This window comes from Capricornis sumatraensis, chromosome 16, assembly GCF_032405125.1.
Source record: "Capricornis sumatraensis isolate serow.1 chromosome 16, serow.2, whole genome shotgun sequence".
Classification (NCBI taxonomy): domain Eukaryota; kingdom Metazoa; phylum Chordata; class Mammalia; order Artiodactyla; family Bovidae; genus Capricornis; species Capricornis sumatraensis.
In genome coordinates, this window is record NC_091084.1 from 62,850,624 (window position 1) to 62,865,549 (window position 14,926).

Sequence of the window (14,926 nt, forward strand, 5' to 3'; positions counted from 1 at the left end):
GTACATAGGAAGAGGGAGTTGGTGATGCACAGGGAAGCCTGGCGTGCTGCAGTCCATGTGGTTGCCAAGAGTTGGACACGACTGAGTGACTGAACTGAACTTATAACTCAAAACTGTTGTATATTATCATTGTAATCTAAAAAACCTAAATACAACAGTCTTCATTCAATTCAGGTGTATGTAAATAAAACTTTTTACTCAAAACCTCCTACTCAGGCAGAAAAAAAGACCACAATGAAAGTTTTTTGCTATCTCTGTAGTCTACTGGAAGCACAGTGTAGATTAATAAAAAAAATCAAAGGGGAATTTCAGTTAGATATATTTATTTGCCTAAATATAGTTATTAGAATTATTCCAACTTGAGACTATACGACTATAAATCTCTTTAGGGTAAACCTGTAAACATAGCAACATCAATAGCAAAACTCACTAACTGAACAATCAACCAATTTATTATTTCATTTATATGACAAAAGGTGAGTATTGTCATGGTTGGTAGATTTATGATGCAATATTAAGAAAATACACTGGGAAAAGGACAGCCTTAACATTTAAATTTTGACACAAGGCAGACTAAATCATTTGTTTTAGTAACAGTTATTGACACTCTTCACAGTAGTTGAAAAGTAGGATTTTTGAAAATCAGAGAAATATGTGCTGAAATTCCAAGTCTACTTGGAATTGTGGGACCTGTAGAAAGTTACTTGAGCTTTCTGAGCCTCAGCTTCCTCATGTACACAGTATTAGCAGATTTCTAGTAAGTAGTTCAGGGGCCTTCTGGCCGCTCAGTGGTAAACAATTCACTTGCAAAGCAGGAGATGCAGACTAAGTCCCTGGGTCGGGAAGATCCTCTGAACAAGGAAATGGCAACTCACTCTAGTATTCCTGCCTGGGAAATCCCATGGATGGAGGAGCCTGGTGGGCTACAGTCCACAGGGTCGCAAAAGAGTTGAACACAGCTTAGCTACTAAACAACAATAACAGGTATCTCACAGAGTGTAAGAGATTAAATGAGTTAATAAACATAAAATATCTAACACATCCTGGAACACAGTAAGTAGTATTCAATAATGGTAAAAACTAATATTTCATTAGATTAATAGGGGCTTTTGTGCCCCTGAAAGAAACAATACAGGACCACATTTAAAGTTACAGTTCTTCTGTTTTACATCAGTGCCAATGCAAACAAACACTCTTCCTTCAATTTAAAAAATAACATATTTTATATGATTATTTTCTTGAATGTGAGCACTTACCATGAGAACACCACCAACGTATTCAAAAGCACAATGAGCTATGCAGCCATACTGAATAGTATAACCAACAAGTCGAAAGGTTTTTCCCAGAACACCACGAAGCATAGTTCTATGTAGACTCTGCTACCATTGGCCTGATGGTAAATTTCAAAAAGTTTCATGATCAATACTATTTTAAAACACTTAAGAGATAACTCTACTGTAAAATATTTCACAATTACCCAAAGTGTAGTAAATGCCTAATATGATTTGTGCAGAAAATCAAAAGTTTACTTTCATTTTTGCTATAAAGATTTTTTTAAAAGGCAAATCATAGCCACTTAATATTCTGATCTACTAAACAGATTATATTCAAATATTACTGTATTTTAAATATAAATTACATAACTAGTACACTCTGAACTTGTCTCTCCCCTTTCATGTCCCAGTTATTTCTTGATATTAAGGCAGATACTTAAGAAAAGATATTAACTCTTTCAAGTATTAATAACAGTTCTTCATACTGTTTCCAGTGATAGAACATCAGTTCTTGTCATAATAGGGCAATAAAGAGAAAAAACTAGAATAAACGTATGAAAAGGCAAGTTTTCAATTACTTCATTTATTAACTTGTGTGATCTTCAATGAATTATTTCATCTCTATGGGCCTTAATAAAATGGAAGTAACAGTATCTCACAGAATGGTTCAAGAATCAAATTCAATTAACATGTCCTAGTGGCTTTGTAAATTGTAGTTACATTCAGTTGTCAGTTATTAATTGCTACTATAACAATGAACTCATGATTATGAAACACCATTAAGAACCATATATTTTTAAAAAGCCATATATACTTGACATACTGATATTCATCTAAAATATTCTTAGTATTTGTCCCTTCTTTTGTATTTACCTGCTACAACTATGTTTCAAGCGTTTCTGAACTAATGGCCTAATGCTTAGGCCTGGACTTCTAGGCACTGTTATCAGATTAAATTTACTAAAACACAGCAACAATAATAACATGTAACATTTGCTCAATGAGTGGTATATAAGCCAGGATTTACAAATTAATCTCTGTGAGCTAGATATTATTACTATTATCACTTTATAGATAAGGAACCTAAGAGTAGTCAGCTTACATGCTAAACATCAACAAAACTAGAAACTCAAGAACTTAACCATTATGTTACACTGACTCCCATATTTCTCCCTTGCTCTCATAACCTCTATAGTTTTCTATCACATATTACTCATTTTCACGATTCTTTTCCAAATAGCTTCCTTCCCATCTTCAGATTCCAACCTGATCTTCCTTGATGCTCCTACAGAAACTGACTACTCAACCATACTCCTGTTTACTTAAACTGCCCATCAAACGCTTACTTATGCCAATATCCACACCTGGAATATACCCATCATGATACCCATCATGTATCTAGTTAGTAACTCTTCCCTAAATGCTCTCAATAGGCAAGTTGTTGCTTCTCATTTGGGTTCCTAATGTTCATTTTCAATGATTAAGAATACTGTCTCTAAAGTTGGTCTGTCAAAGCAGATACCACGGCTCCACCACATTTTAGCTGTGTGACGTTCAGGTTATTTTACCTATGTAAATCTCAAGTGCCTTTATCTGTAAAATGGCCTTACTATCACCATCTCAGACAGTTGTCAGGATTACTTGCAATCAGATATGTAGTTGTGTAGTGAAATAGATCAATAAATGCTAGTTACTGTGGCATCTGCTTGGCAATTAGCATGCACTATATAACCTCATATAATTAAGTTGCATTTCCAAATGTCTAAGTTTCTGCCTATCTTATGTTTAAATAGATTTATTTTTCCTTTTGGATGCACAGTGCAATTTGCAGAATCTTAGTTCCCTGACCAGGGAGTGAGCCCAAGCCCTAAGCAGGGAAAGCACAGAGTCCTAGCCAGTGGACCTCCAGGGAAGTCACAATAATAGAATTATAGAACCCACAGGATAGGACTATTATTTATCAGTGTCTTACTACTTATTAGCATTTAATCACCTATTAAACATAGATTATGTCGTCTCCCCTAACAAGTCTTCACTGGGCCACCCCAACAAATGTTACCTATGCTTTCTATCACTTACCTACCTTCACCATACACTGATTATACTACTTACTGCACTATATTATTTATATCTTTCTCATTATATATTTTATTACATTCTATATTTGCTTATATGTCGGTGGGCAGTGACTGTGCACTATTCATTTTTGAATCCTTGGGGCTTGACTGAATTAATGAATATATATTGAACCCAAATCTCCTATATTTTCCACATCTTTAGTATGATAAAATGGTTATTGTAAGGCCGGACCCCGGGGCCATGATGGGCCGCCCCTCCTCTCTCCCGCTGGCGGGGGAAGTCCCTAAAGGAAGGAGCCTCCCAGATCCCGGGGATCAATGATAGCACACTTCGCCAGCTAAAGCCGCAGGCCCCAGCCACGTAGGACCCGTCAGCCCGCGACGCCTCGGCCTGGCGACCTATCCGAACCCCCGTTCACTAACCGTACCTTTTTGGGCCATCTCGCCTGACTGTCCCCCACAACGAACACATATAAACCCCTCCCCAGCACAGTCCGGGCGCGGACTACCTTGACCTGCCTCGCTGGGGTCGGGAAGCCCGCCCGGGAGCGCTTCGCCATTAAAAAGCCTGTTAGATACTCTTTTGGTGTCCTCGTTGTTTTTTTACCTAACATTTGGCGCCCAGTGGGGCCCGAGGTGAGGGCCCATCCCGCGACAAGGGGGATTTGCGGACCCCCTCGGGTCTGGCTCGCGCCAGACCAGGTCACCAACCGTCTGGCAGGATACCGGGTAAATTCCATCGGTCGGGTTCTAGGGGTTGTTGCTCCCATGGCGATTATTCCTAGGGTGTCTCGGTCCCTTTAAATCACGGTGGCGTCTGGACCCCTGCTCCTCAGGCCAGGCCTGCTATTTCTCGGCTCCAGTCAACTCGGAGACGTCCGTCTTGGCTGAATGGCCCTCTCCTCGCTGAGTTGACAGCCGTTTGGGGACGCCTGACCGGACCACTCCCAGCCATACCGACGATTGGTCCAGGACCTTCGTTTCATAGTCACCATGGGGACATCTGCCTCCAGGGCCGACCAACCTTGGTCTACCCCACTAAAATGTTTACTCGCCAACCCCAGAACTCTACATATCTCCGGAGAAATTCGTTCCAAATGCTTAACCTTCCTTTGTTCTGAGGCACGGCCCCAATGTTCTTTAGATAACGGCTCACAATGGCTGCCATCCGGAACTGTCTATTTTAACATCCTCCGTGACTTAGATAATTACTGCCAGAGGACGGGAAAATGGTCTGAGGTACCCTACGTACAGGCTTTCTGGCTGTTGCGCTCCCATCCCACCCTATATACCCACTGTTCCCCTTCTAAAATTCTCCTAACCATGGCCCTTCCTAGCCCTACACCAACTCCCCCTCTATTGCCTTCACCAACTTCCTCCATATCCACTCCTCCCCCACCGTCCTCGAAGCCCAGCCCTCCTGTGACAACGCCTCTCGCCACTCCCTTGGCTCCACCTCAATATCCACCCCTTCCTCCATGCCCATCCCTTTCTGACTTACCAGTCAGCTCACACACAAGATCCGGGACCGCTCCCAATCTGCCGCCAGCTCCCCTGCTTCCTCTCCACCAGGTGGCCGGCCCAGAGGATCTCGCCCATGTCCACGTACCCTTTTCACTCCAAGACCTTGCCCATATCAAACAGTGGCTAGGCTCCTATTCGGCCAACCACTCCAACTACATCAAAAACTTTACCCAGCTGTCTCGGTCTTATACCCTCACCTAGCAGGACATATTTGTCATCCTGGGGTCCACTACTACCCCAGAGGAAAGATGGCCATTTGGGCTGCAGCAAGAATGGTAGCAGACCGGAGACATCTAGCCAACCCAGCAGACCCTGCCTGGCCACCTGGAATGGCTGCTATTCCAGACATAGACCAAGACTGGGACCATCAGGAGGGACAGAGAGGAAGAGCCAACGTTCAGTACATGGTAGAATGCCTATTGGAGGGAATGGAGACCACCTCCTTCAAGGTAATAAACCTACTTAAGCTAGATGAAATAACCCAGGGCCCCGATGGAAACCCAGCAGCCTTTCTTAACAGGCTGACAGAGGCTCTCACCACCTATACCCGGATTGTCCCAGACTCTCCGGCAGAAATCATCACCCTAGCCAACCATTTTATATCCCAATCGGCTCCAGACATCAGAAAAAAAAAAAAAACTCTCCAAGGCTGAGGATGGGCCTCACACTCCCCTCCGAGACCTGGTAAAAATGGCCCTTAAGGTTTACAATGCCCGAGAGGAAGCGGCTGAAGCCAGCCACAAGGCAAGGCTTAAACAAAAAGCCAAACTCCAGGCTAACCTCCTGGAGAGACACACCCAGGCACTGGTGGCAGCCCTGTGGCCGGCCACAGGACAAAAAGGTGGGTCCCCAGAAGCCACCACCAGGAGCCTGCTTCAAATGTGGTCGTGAAGGCCACTGGGCCCGCCAATGCCCAGACCCCCGACAAAGCTGTGCCCTCATTGCAAACAACTGGGACACTGGGCGAGTGATGGTCCCCAGGTGACTCAGGCCCCGGCCTTACCGGGCCAAGGTTTGGGGTCCCAAAAGGACATTTCCTCCCCACACCCCGCCTTGGAACTTCTCTCCTTTGATGAAGACTGACGGTGCCCAGACTCGGGGACCCCCATAACCCAAGCTGAGCCCAGGGTAATGCTTCAAGTGGCGGGTAAGTCTATCAATTTCTTGATAGATATGGGAGCTACTTACTCGGTCCTTCCCTCCTTCAGGGGCACCTTGCATCCTTCCCAGGTCTTGGTGGTGGGTATAGATGGCACGTCTTCACAACCCTTGCAGACTGGGCCACAGCCCTGTCAGCTTGATCACTTCTTGTTCACACACTCTTTTCTGATAATCCCTTCAGGCCCCACTCCCCTGCTGGGGCGGGACATTTTAACTATACTCTTGCCTGGAGAATCCCCATGGATGGAGGAGCCTGGTGGGTTGCAGTCCATGGGGTCACTAAGAGTCGGACATAACTGAGCGACTTCACTTTCATCTTTTACTTTCATGCACTGGAGAAGGAAATGGCAACCCACTCCAGTGTTCTTGCCTGGAGAATCCCAGGGATGGGGGAGCCTGGTAGGCTGCCGTCTATGGGGTTGCACAGAGTCGGACACGACTGAAGTGACTTAGCAGGGCCACCATTCACCTACCGCTCTCACTTTCCCAATCTCTCACCTTGCCCCTATTCCTCCTCTGCTTCCCTGAGGCTCCAGTTGTCGACCCTACCATCTGGGACACTGAAATCCCTCTGGTAACAACCCATCACACCCCCATCCTGATTAAACTATGTGATCCTTCCTGCTTCCCAAACCGCCCTCAGTTCCCCATTTCTCAGGCTCACCTACGCGGTCTTAAACCAATCATAGACCATCTCTTAGGCCAGGGCCTCCTAGTCCCCACGACCTTGCCCTGTAATACCCCCATTATCCCGGTGTGGAAAACTTCTGGTGGCTACCGATTGGTCCAGGACCTTCGACTGATAAACGAGGCCATAATCCCGCCCATCCAATTGTCCCCAATCCCTATACCTTACTTTCCAACATCCCTAGCAGTATGACTCACTTTTCTGTCATAGACCTCAAAGATGCCTTTTTCACTATTTCCTTACACCCAGACTGCCAATTCCTCTTTGCTTTCACATGGACCAACCCAGAAACCCAACAGTCCTCCCTGCTAACCTGGACAGTCCTCCCCCAAGGGTTTAGAGACAGCCCCCATTTTTTTTGGCCAAGCTCTGGCCCGGGATCTGGCTGCGTGCCCTTTGGCCCCTAGTGTCCTCTTACAGTATGTGGATGACCTTCTACTCTGCAGCCCCTCACAAGCTCTCTCTCTGACACATACCACTATTCTTCTTAACTCCCTTAGCCCTCAAAGATACCAAATATCTCAACAAAAGGCCCAACTCACCCAGACCTCTGTGACTTACGTAGGATTAAAGATTACCCCAACAACCAAGACTCTACCGACAGACTCAGCCTTCTCTGAGACCTCTGCCCCTCTTCCACTGGAAAACAAATCTTATCCTTTTTAGGGCTAACAGAATTCTTCCAGCACTGGGTCCCCAGCAATGCTTCACTGGCTAAACCCCTCTACACAGCCACAAAAGACACCCCTACTGGACCGCTCTCTTCAGAAACAGAGGTCCAGAAGGCTTTCCACAACCTCCGCTCAGCTTTACTGTCCTCTTCCCTGCTCATCCTGCCCAATCCCAACTTCCCATATCACCTGTACACTGATGAAAAAGGGGGCATAGCCTTTAGAGCCCTCGTACAGCCTGCGGGCCCTGAAATGCTGCCAGTGGAATTTATCTCCAAACAGTTAGACCCCACCACCCAGGGATGGTTCCCCTGCCTATGCGTCCTGGCAGCAGCAGCTTCTCTATACGCAGATGCAAAAAGCTAATTTTAGATCAACCCCTAACTATATTCTCACCACACCACCTGGCTGACCTCCTAGCTTCCAAATTCCCGTCAGACCTTAGCGACTCTCGGCTCCAACAATTCCACCTGGTCTTTCTGGATAACTCCCAGGTTACTTTGGGCTACAGCTCCCAGCTAAAACCCCTATCTTCTCTCCCCTTGCTTCCAACCTGTCCTTCAGGCAAAGACACAGAACCTCACTCATGCGTAGAGGTCCTGGACACTCTTACCCAACCGCCCCCAAACCTTTTTGCTACTCCGCTACAAAACCCAGACCTCACGCTATTTGTAGATGGCAGTTCAAAACGAGACCCTAATGGTTATCGGGCTGCTACGTATGCAATTGTGACCACCAATGACATCCTCAAGGCTCACCCATTACCAGAGGAAACCACCTCCCAAAAGGTAGAACTAACAGTGCTCACTAGAGACTTACACCTGGCAACGGGAAAACGGGTTAACATCTATACTGACTCCAAATATGCCTTTTTGATTGTACATTCACATTCAGCTATCTGGAGAGAGGGGATTCCTCACCACCAAGGGATCACCCGTCTCTAATGCCCCCCTAATTGCCAAGGTCCTGGAGGCCATCTCACAGCCCACCCAGGTAGCCATCCTACACTACAAAGGACATCAGACGACTCACAACACGGTTTCCCTAGGCAACAATAAGGCTGACCAGGTGGCCGGACAGATAGCCTTACAACAGGGGCCTCTACCTATACTATTTCTCAGGACCTCCCTTACACTTAACTACTCATAGGCCAAAATAGACGCCCTCCTCTCACAGGAGGACACTTCCAAACACCCCTCTGGATGGATCACGCTCCATGACAAACTAGTCCTACCCAAAAAACAGGCAATGTCCATTATCACCCAGATCCATGACTCTTTACACATTGGGCCCCACGCACTTTTGACCTTCCTTAGCCCTCTCTTTTCCCCGTTACATCTCCGACCTACCATTCAGGCAGTCCATCATTGCTGCCTAATCTGTGCCAAGACCTCTCCTCAAGGAGGACTCAGGCTGCCACAAGAAACTCACCAGTTGAGGGGACACCTGCCAGGACAGGATTGGCAGATAGACTTTACTCACATGCCTAGACATCGGACCTTCTGGTATATGCTGGTCTGTGTTGACACCTTTTGAACTGCTGTACAGTAGGCCCTATCTGCTGACTAACCTTCTGGATCCCTCAACCCCCCTTCTGGGGACTTACTTGCCCTATTTCACCCTCCTGAGGTCCCTACTTAGAGAACACGCTGACCATGTCCTCCCTCAACCTGTCAGAGACCATAACCAGGCAATCCTGTCCCCCGCTTTGGCACCAGGAGATCAGGTCCTCCTAAAAACGCTGACGCCTCAACCCCTTCAGCCCCGGTGGACTGGTCCTTTCACAGTGATCCTCACCACCCCTTCGGCAGCCAGACTATGGGTAGATGAGCTGTGGTACCACATCACACGGCTCAGACAGGCTCCACTACACGGCCTGCCCTCTCCCAAACCCCTAGAGGCTTACACTTCTACAATCTCGGGACCTACCAAGATCACCATTACTAAGACACCTCTGCCTCCCGCCAGCAGATGACATGCCCGGTCCAGTGCTTGTCTGGCCTCATCCACTGTGGCTGTTGCCAATCGCAACTCTGACTATACTCTTCGCCATTGGACTGGCTGTCACGGCCCCCAGGGCTGGCCGGTCATACTTTGACTTTCACTGGCCCTTGCTTACCTTATTATCTGTTCACTACTCCTTGGGTGCTATTCCTTTGGGGCGGCCTGACCTGGCCATATGTCTCTCACCCTAGCCTGCCTCGAAGACTTTATCCTGACCCTATTACAGAACCTTTGGCTGGCTACCCCAATTATTGACTGTGACTCTTTCTTTCAGGGAATTTCTGATCTACACTTACAGGGGACCTTCCTCCTTTTTACAGGATCTCAAATTGACTTCTTCTCTTTTATCACTCTCCTCCTATCATAGCTAAACATGCTCTTGTCACTATTCCTCCTGACCATGATAATACGGGCAGGACAACCTACGCCCTGCCCCCGGGGCTGCACCGAAGGAGACTGCTGGGGAACTGGGTTCACAGCCTACACTTATGTCCACCGAGACTGTTATGTATTACCTGCCCGGCTGTGCTCCCATGGGGGTAAATGGTATTAGACAGAATGACAGATGGGAAGGGGGCCCAAGATCGGAGGCGAGAACAAATCCAACATGGGGTCCAACAGGACCTAATAAAGTTGCCGACTGAAGCCTCTTATCCACACCATGAGCCCAACAAACTCCTAGATCAGATTCATCAGGCGCTCAAACCCCTGGATTTTTCATCTCAAATTTTCACCAGCCTCAATGACGCCTATCAGACCCTGACTGAAACCTCACCAAACCTCTCATGTTGGCTCTGTCTTCCCTTGAGACCTTGACCATTCCTTGCCCAACCGATACCCTGGAAATGGATAGAGACCCAAAATCTCACTCAAGATGCCACAGAAGTAACCTTGCCAATGGGGCCCTTGACCTCTGAGATACTGTACCTCCCAGCCAATGCCTCTTGTGTTCTAGCCAACACCACCTCATTAACCACAGTGGCCTGTGACAACTTGAGACGAGAACCCCTATCCCCAAACCCTCCAATATGTGGAAAACCCGGGATATTCTTTCTCTGTAATCAAACCACCTTATTACTGTTTCCACCCAACTGGACTCAGCCCTGCACCCCAGTCTTCCTTATTCCCTATCTGACCATTCTGACACCACAGGCAATGGAAGACCAGATCCAGCCAACCCGCCGCCGCCGGAGGGCATCAGCTGCAGCTCCTCTGCTCCTCAGAGGAGGTTTATTCAGGGCCTTGGGACTGGGGGCGGGAGGATTGGGATCAGCCACGCACTTCTACTATAAGCTGTCCGCAGACCTCAGTCGAGACCTGGTCAAGGTGGGGGATTCCCTAATGGCATTACAAACCCAGATAACCTCTCTGGCAGCAGTGGCTCCCCAAAATTGGAGGGCCCTAGACCTGCTAACGGCTGAAAAAAGGGGAACCTGTCAGTTCCTAAGGGAAGACTGTTGTTTTTTTCATTAATGCCTTGGGGATAATTGAACAAGGCCCGAGATTTGAGAGAGAAGATCAGATTTAGACAGGCCGAGTCAGACAGTTTTGAGTTCTCGGGATGGTGGAGGTCGTCTTGGGCAAAATGGCTTCTCTCCCGCTTCTCGGGGGCCCTAGCAGCCTTGCTCCTCATCCTGTCCATAGGCCCTTGTATTTTTCAGATCATCCTCCGGAGGGTCATGGAGCTGACCCAGACGGCTACTGGACAGATGTTGATGGTGGCCACATACTCCAAACTCCCGTCCAGAGACCCAGAGGCACCCTAAAGGTCACCGGGATCCGGCCACAACCCGCAGCCTCAAGGATGCCCCAGTTCAGCAGGAAGCAGTCAGAAGCGATGACGGCGCCGCTTATCCTATCAAAAGGGTCAAAATGTAAGGCCGGACCCCGGGGCCATGATGGGCCGCCCCTCCTCTCTCCCTACGGCGGGGGAAGTCCCTCCCAGATCCCGGGGAAAAATGACAGCACACTTCGCCAGCTAAAGCCAGCTAAAGCCGCCCCACCACAGCCACGTAGGACCTGTCAGCCCGACGCCTCGGCCTGGCGACCTATCCGAACCCCTGTTCACTAACCGTACCTTTCTGGGCGATCTAGCCTGACCATCCCCCCCAACGAACACATATAAATCCCTCCCCAGCACAGTCCGGGCGCGGACGACCTGCCTCGCTCTGGTCGGGGAACCCCAGCCGGGAGCACTTCGCCATTAAAAAGCCTGGTAGACACTCTTTTGGCGTCCTCCTCATTTTTTTACCTAACAGTTATAAGGTTCAAAATGATGATCAGAAGAACACTGAGACTTTTGGTCAACGAGGAGACAGAGTAATGTCATACTCACTGAAAGAAAAAACTATCAGTAACATACTAAAAACGGCTCTCGTTAAATTTTTTAAGTAACATGAAATATTTCATCTTAGGAATCTGGCTTACAGTAATAACTGACATACTTTTAAAAGCTAATGATTTTTAGAATATAAGTTAATAAACAATGATACTTAAGAATACTTCATAACTAAAGCGAGGCAAAGGATGGAAAGGAGGGAAGACTTCTGTCTGCACAGGGACGTTGGCGGGGGGTGTGGGGAGCGGGGCAGGCGGTCTTCCCAGTGTCTTTCCAGGTGGTCGGGGAGGGGGGGGGGGGAAGGAAAACAAGAAAGTGGGGAGCGGCGTGAAAAGAGGGTCGGGTAGGAATGCGGCTCCTTGCCTGCCCCTGCCGCGTCCGCCCCCTCCACGCCTCCATCCCCGCCTCCCCGCCGGGCACCCCGCCCACCACCCGCTCGGTCACCAGGGTGGCCCACCCCATCCCGCGCCCCGTGGCGTTGTCTCTGGCGTCTCTCTTCCGCCGGACCTCCCCGCCCCATCACTCGAGAGTGGGTCTGAGGGCTTCGGGGGGCCGAGGTTCCTCCCCCCGCGCCCAACGCGCCTTCACTTCTGGCACCGGCCACTACTGTCCCAGGTTCGCGACCTCATAGCGCGGAGTCTCTGGTGCGTCTGGCAGGCTGCACGGCATGGCGGTGCATGGCTCCGGGGGAAGTCGGCCCTGCACTGGTCTGCCTGGCTGGCCGTCGGTCGTCCACTGCTCTGGACACGGTGCCCGGTAGCCAGGCGCCTCTGCCCGCCCTCTGAACCTCGGGACTTTCCCATCTTCTACCCCACTCCCCGTCCAGCGCTCGCTCGCTCTCTCGCTCGCTCTCTGACTGCAGTGCAGGAGACCTCGGTTCAATTCCTGGGTTGGGAAGATCCCCTAGAGAAGGAAATGGCAACCCATTCCAGTATTCTTGTCTGGAAAATTCCATGGACAGAGGAGGCCGGCAGGCTACAGTCCATGGAGTCGCAAGAGTTAAGACACAGCTGAGCGACCAAACCACCACCACCACCACCACAACTAAAGCTCGATTCATTAAAAAGATTTAAGAGGAAGTAACAATAACAGAATATTGTTTGTAAAGTTAACTAGGTTGTGTAAATACTACTTTGCTCCAATGATAATATTAGGGAAAAAGTAGGGGCACGACTTAGCAACGAAGCAACAAGGGGTAAGTCCTAAGGCTTAGTTGTCAAAGTGTGATCTATGAGACAAACCCTAAAAAGTAGTGAAATGTATATTACATTAAAAAAAAAAAGCTTATCTGATGTTACAGAGGGGATATATTATCGAACAAAAGGAAACTCAGCAAGAAGACACTGATAATACAGATATATGATGAAATTTAGAGAGGAAATTAATAGAAATCTACCAAAATTTAAATAATTTGAATTGTGCAATAGATTTTGCTTTTGGCTAAAAAACATACTAAAAAAAAATACAAAGATGCTATAACTATACAATGGTTCTGATCTTCTGAGAAGTCCTGTAGTTAACTTCCATTCACAAGTAATTGGGGCTATAAAGCCTTTTTTTTATTATTACTCAGTAAATGCCCAATTTCAAATACAATGTTTGAGAAGAAACTATCTCATAAAATAATAAAATAGATCAGTGATCAGAAGAAAAAAGTTAACAGACATCATTTCTTCCTTACAGATACTAGCAACAGAATGCAGGCTGAAGTAGCTGAAATTATTTTGGATCTTAGTCTCTTAAATAAAAAGAACTGTTTATAGAGGACTCTAAGGATCAAGACTAGTTGGTCTTATATTTTAAAAGAGGAGTACTGTTGAGAAATACTGAAACTGAGATTAAGAGCTCACAAATTTATTTAAGAGAAACCTCAAGAGTAGAAAGTAACATTCATATAGTGTTAGTAGCTCAGTCACATCCAACTCTTTGCGACCCCATGGACTGTAGCCCCCCAGGCTCCTCTGTCCAAGAGATTCCCCAGGCCAAGAATACTGGAGTGGGTAGCCATTCCCTTCTCTGGGGGATCTTGTGACCAGGGTTCAAACCTGGGTCCTCTGCATTGCAGGCAGACTCTATACCATCTGAGCCACCAGGGAAGCCCAAATTCATGTAAGATATAAATAAATCACGCACACTGCTAGGGTTCAATAGCTCTACTGGCAAAAAGGATTAAGACAGGGGTTTCAAACCTCTGGTTAACACAGTGATTTCAAAGGGTCCATAACTCTTTACGTGCATACATGTGCCAGATATCTTGCTTGTCACTTTGGATTTGCTCCCTACCTTTCTCCATACTGCTCTCTGCACCTGGAAAACTGACCTATATAAACTACATCAAGGCACTTCAGTCAAGCTTTGAACCCTAGCAGGAAGTCAGAGAGAGAAAGGAAGGGTTATCTATTTTCCTGGCTCTTTCCTTGGCTATTCTTCTTAGGCTGGCTATGTCTTTTGACCAAAGGTCACTGAATCCCCAAAGGCATAGGAGTCACTTTGAGGGGTCTCCTACCAGCCAAGTTTGAGATTATTTTAACAAGTAGTAACAGTAATAAATAACATAGTAGAATAAAAATGAAATCTAGTCAGTACATTTTTTTTTAAGTAAAAAAATGTCTTGGGGATAACGCAAGTTCTTTATCAAAAAAAAATAGTAGCTAATAAATACAGCAGGAATAATGAAATTAACATCAATGTAACTCAGGCAAAGGCCATTAATAGATGATTAAAATAACTGGATGATATCCTTGGATTAGAAGAATTAGTATTACTAAAATGGCCATACTACTCAGAGTAATCTATAGATTTAATGTTGTCCCTATCAAATTACCCATAACATTTTCAAAGAACTAGAACAAATAATCCTAAAATTTATATGTAACCACCAAGACCAAGAATTGCCAAAGCAACCTGAGGAAAAAGAACAAAGCTGGAGGTACAACACCTCCAGACTTCTGACAATACTACAAAGATACAGTAATTAAAACAGCATGGAACTGGGACAAAAACAGACATATGGATCAATAGAGAGTCCTGAAATAAACCCACAAACCTACAGTCAATTAATTTTCAACAAAGGAGGCAATAATATACAATAGAGGAAAGTCAATCTCTTAAATAGCTGGACAACTACATTTAAAAGGAGGAAATTAGAATGGTCTTTAACAACATACACAAAAATAAACTCAAAATGG

At 46.7% G+C, this 14,926-nt stretch overlaps 1 protein-coding gene across 3 annotated transcripts in view; it reads right to left on the reverse strand.

Annotated features, from left to right (window-relative positions):
* IMMP1L (inner mitochondrial membrane peptidase subunit 1) overlaps positions 1-14,926 on the reverse strand; it is an 89,227-nt gene that overhangs the window by 32,191 nt on the left and 42,110 nt on the right. For all 3 annotated transcript variants that reach the window (XM_068988499.1, XM_068988500.1, XM_068988502.1), the window contains one exon: positions 1,257-1,390. In XM_068988499.1, coding sequence (XP_068844600.1) covers positions 1,257-1,361 — 105 coding nt within the window. In that variant the 5' untranslated portion in view covers positions 1,362-1,390. The remainder of the gene's footprint in view (positions 1-1,256; positions 1,391-14,926) is intronic.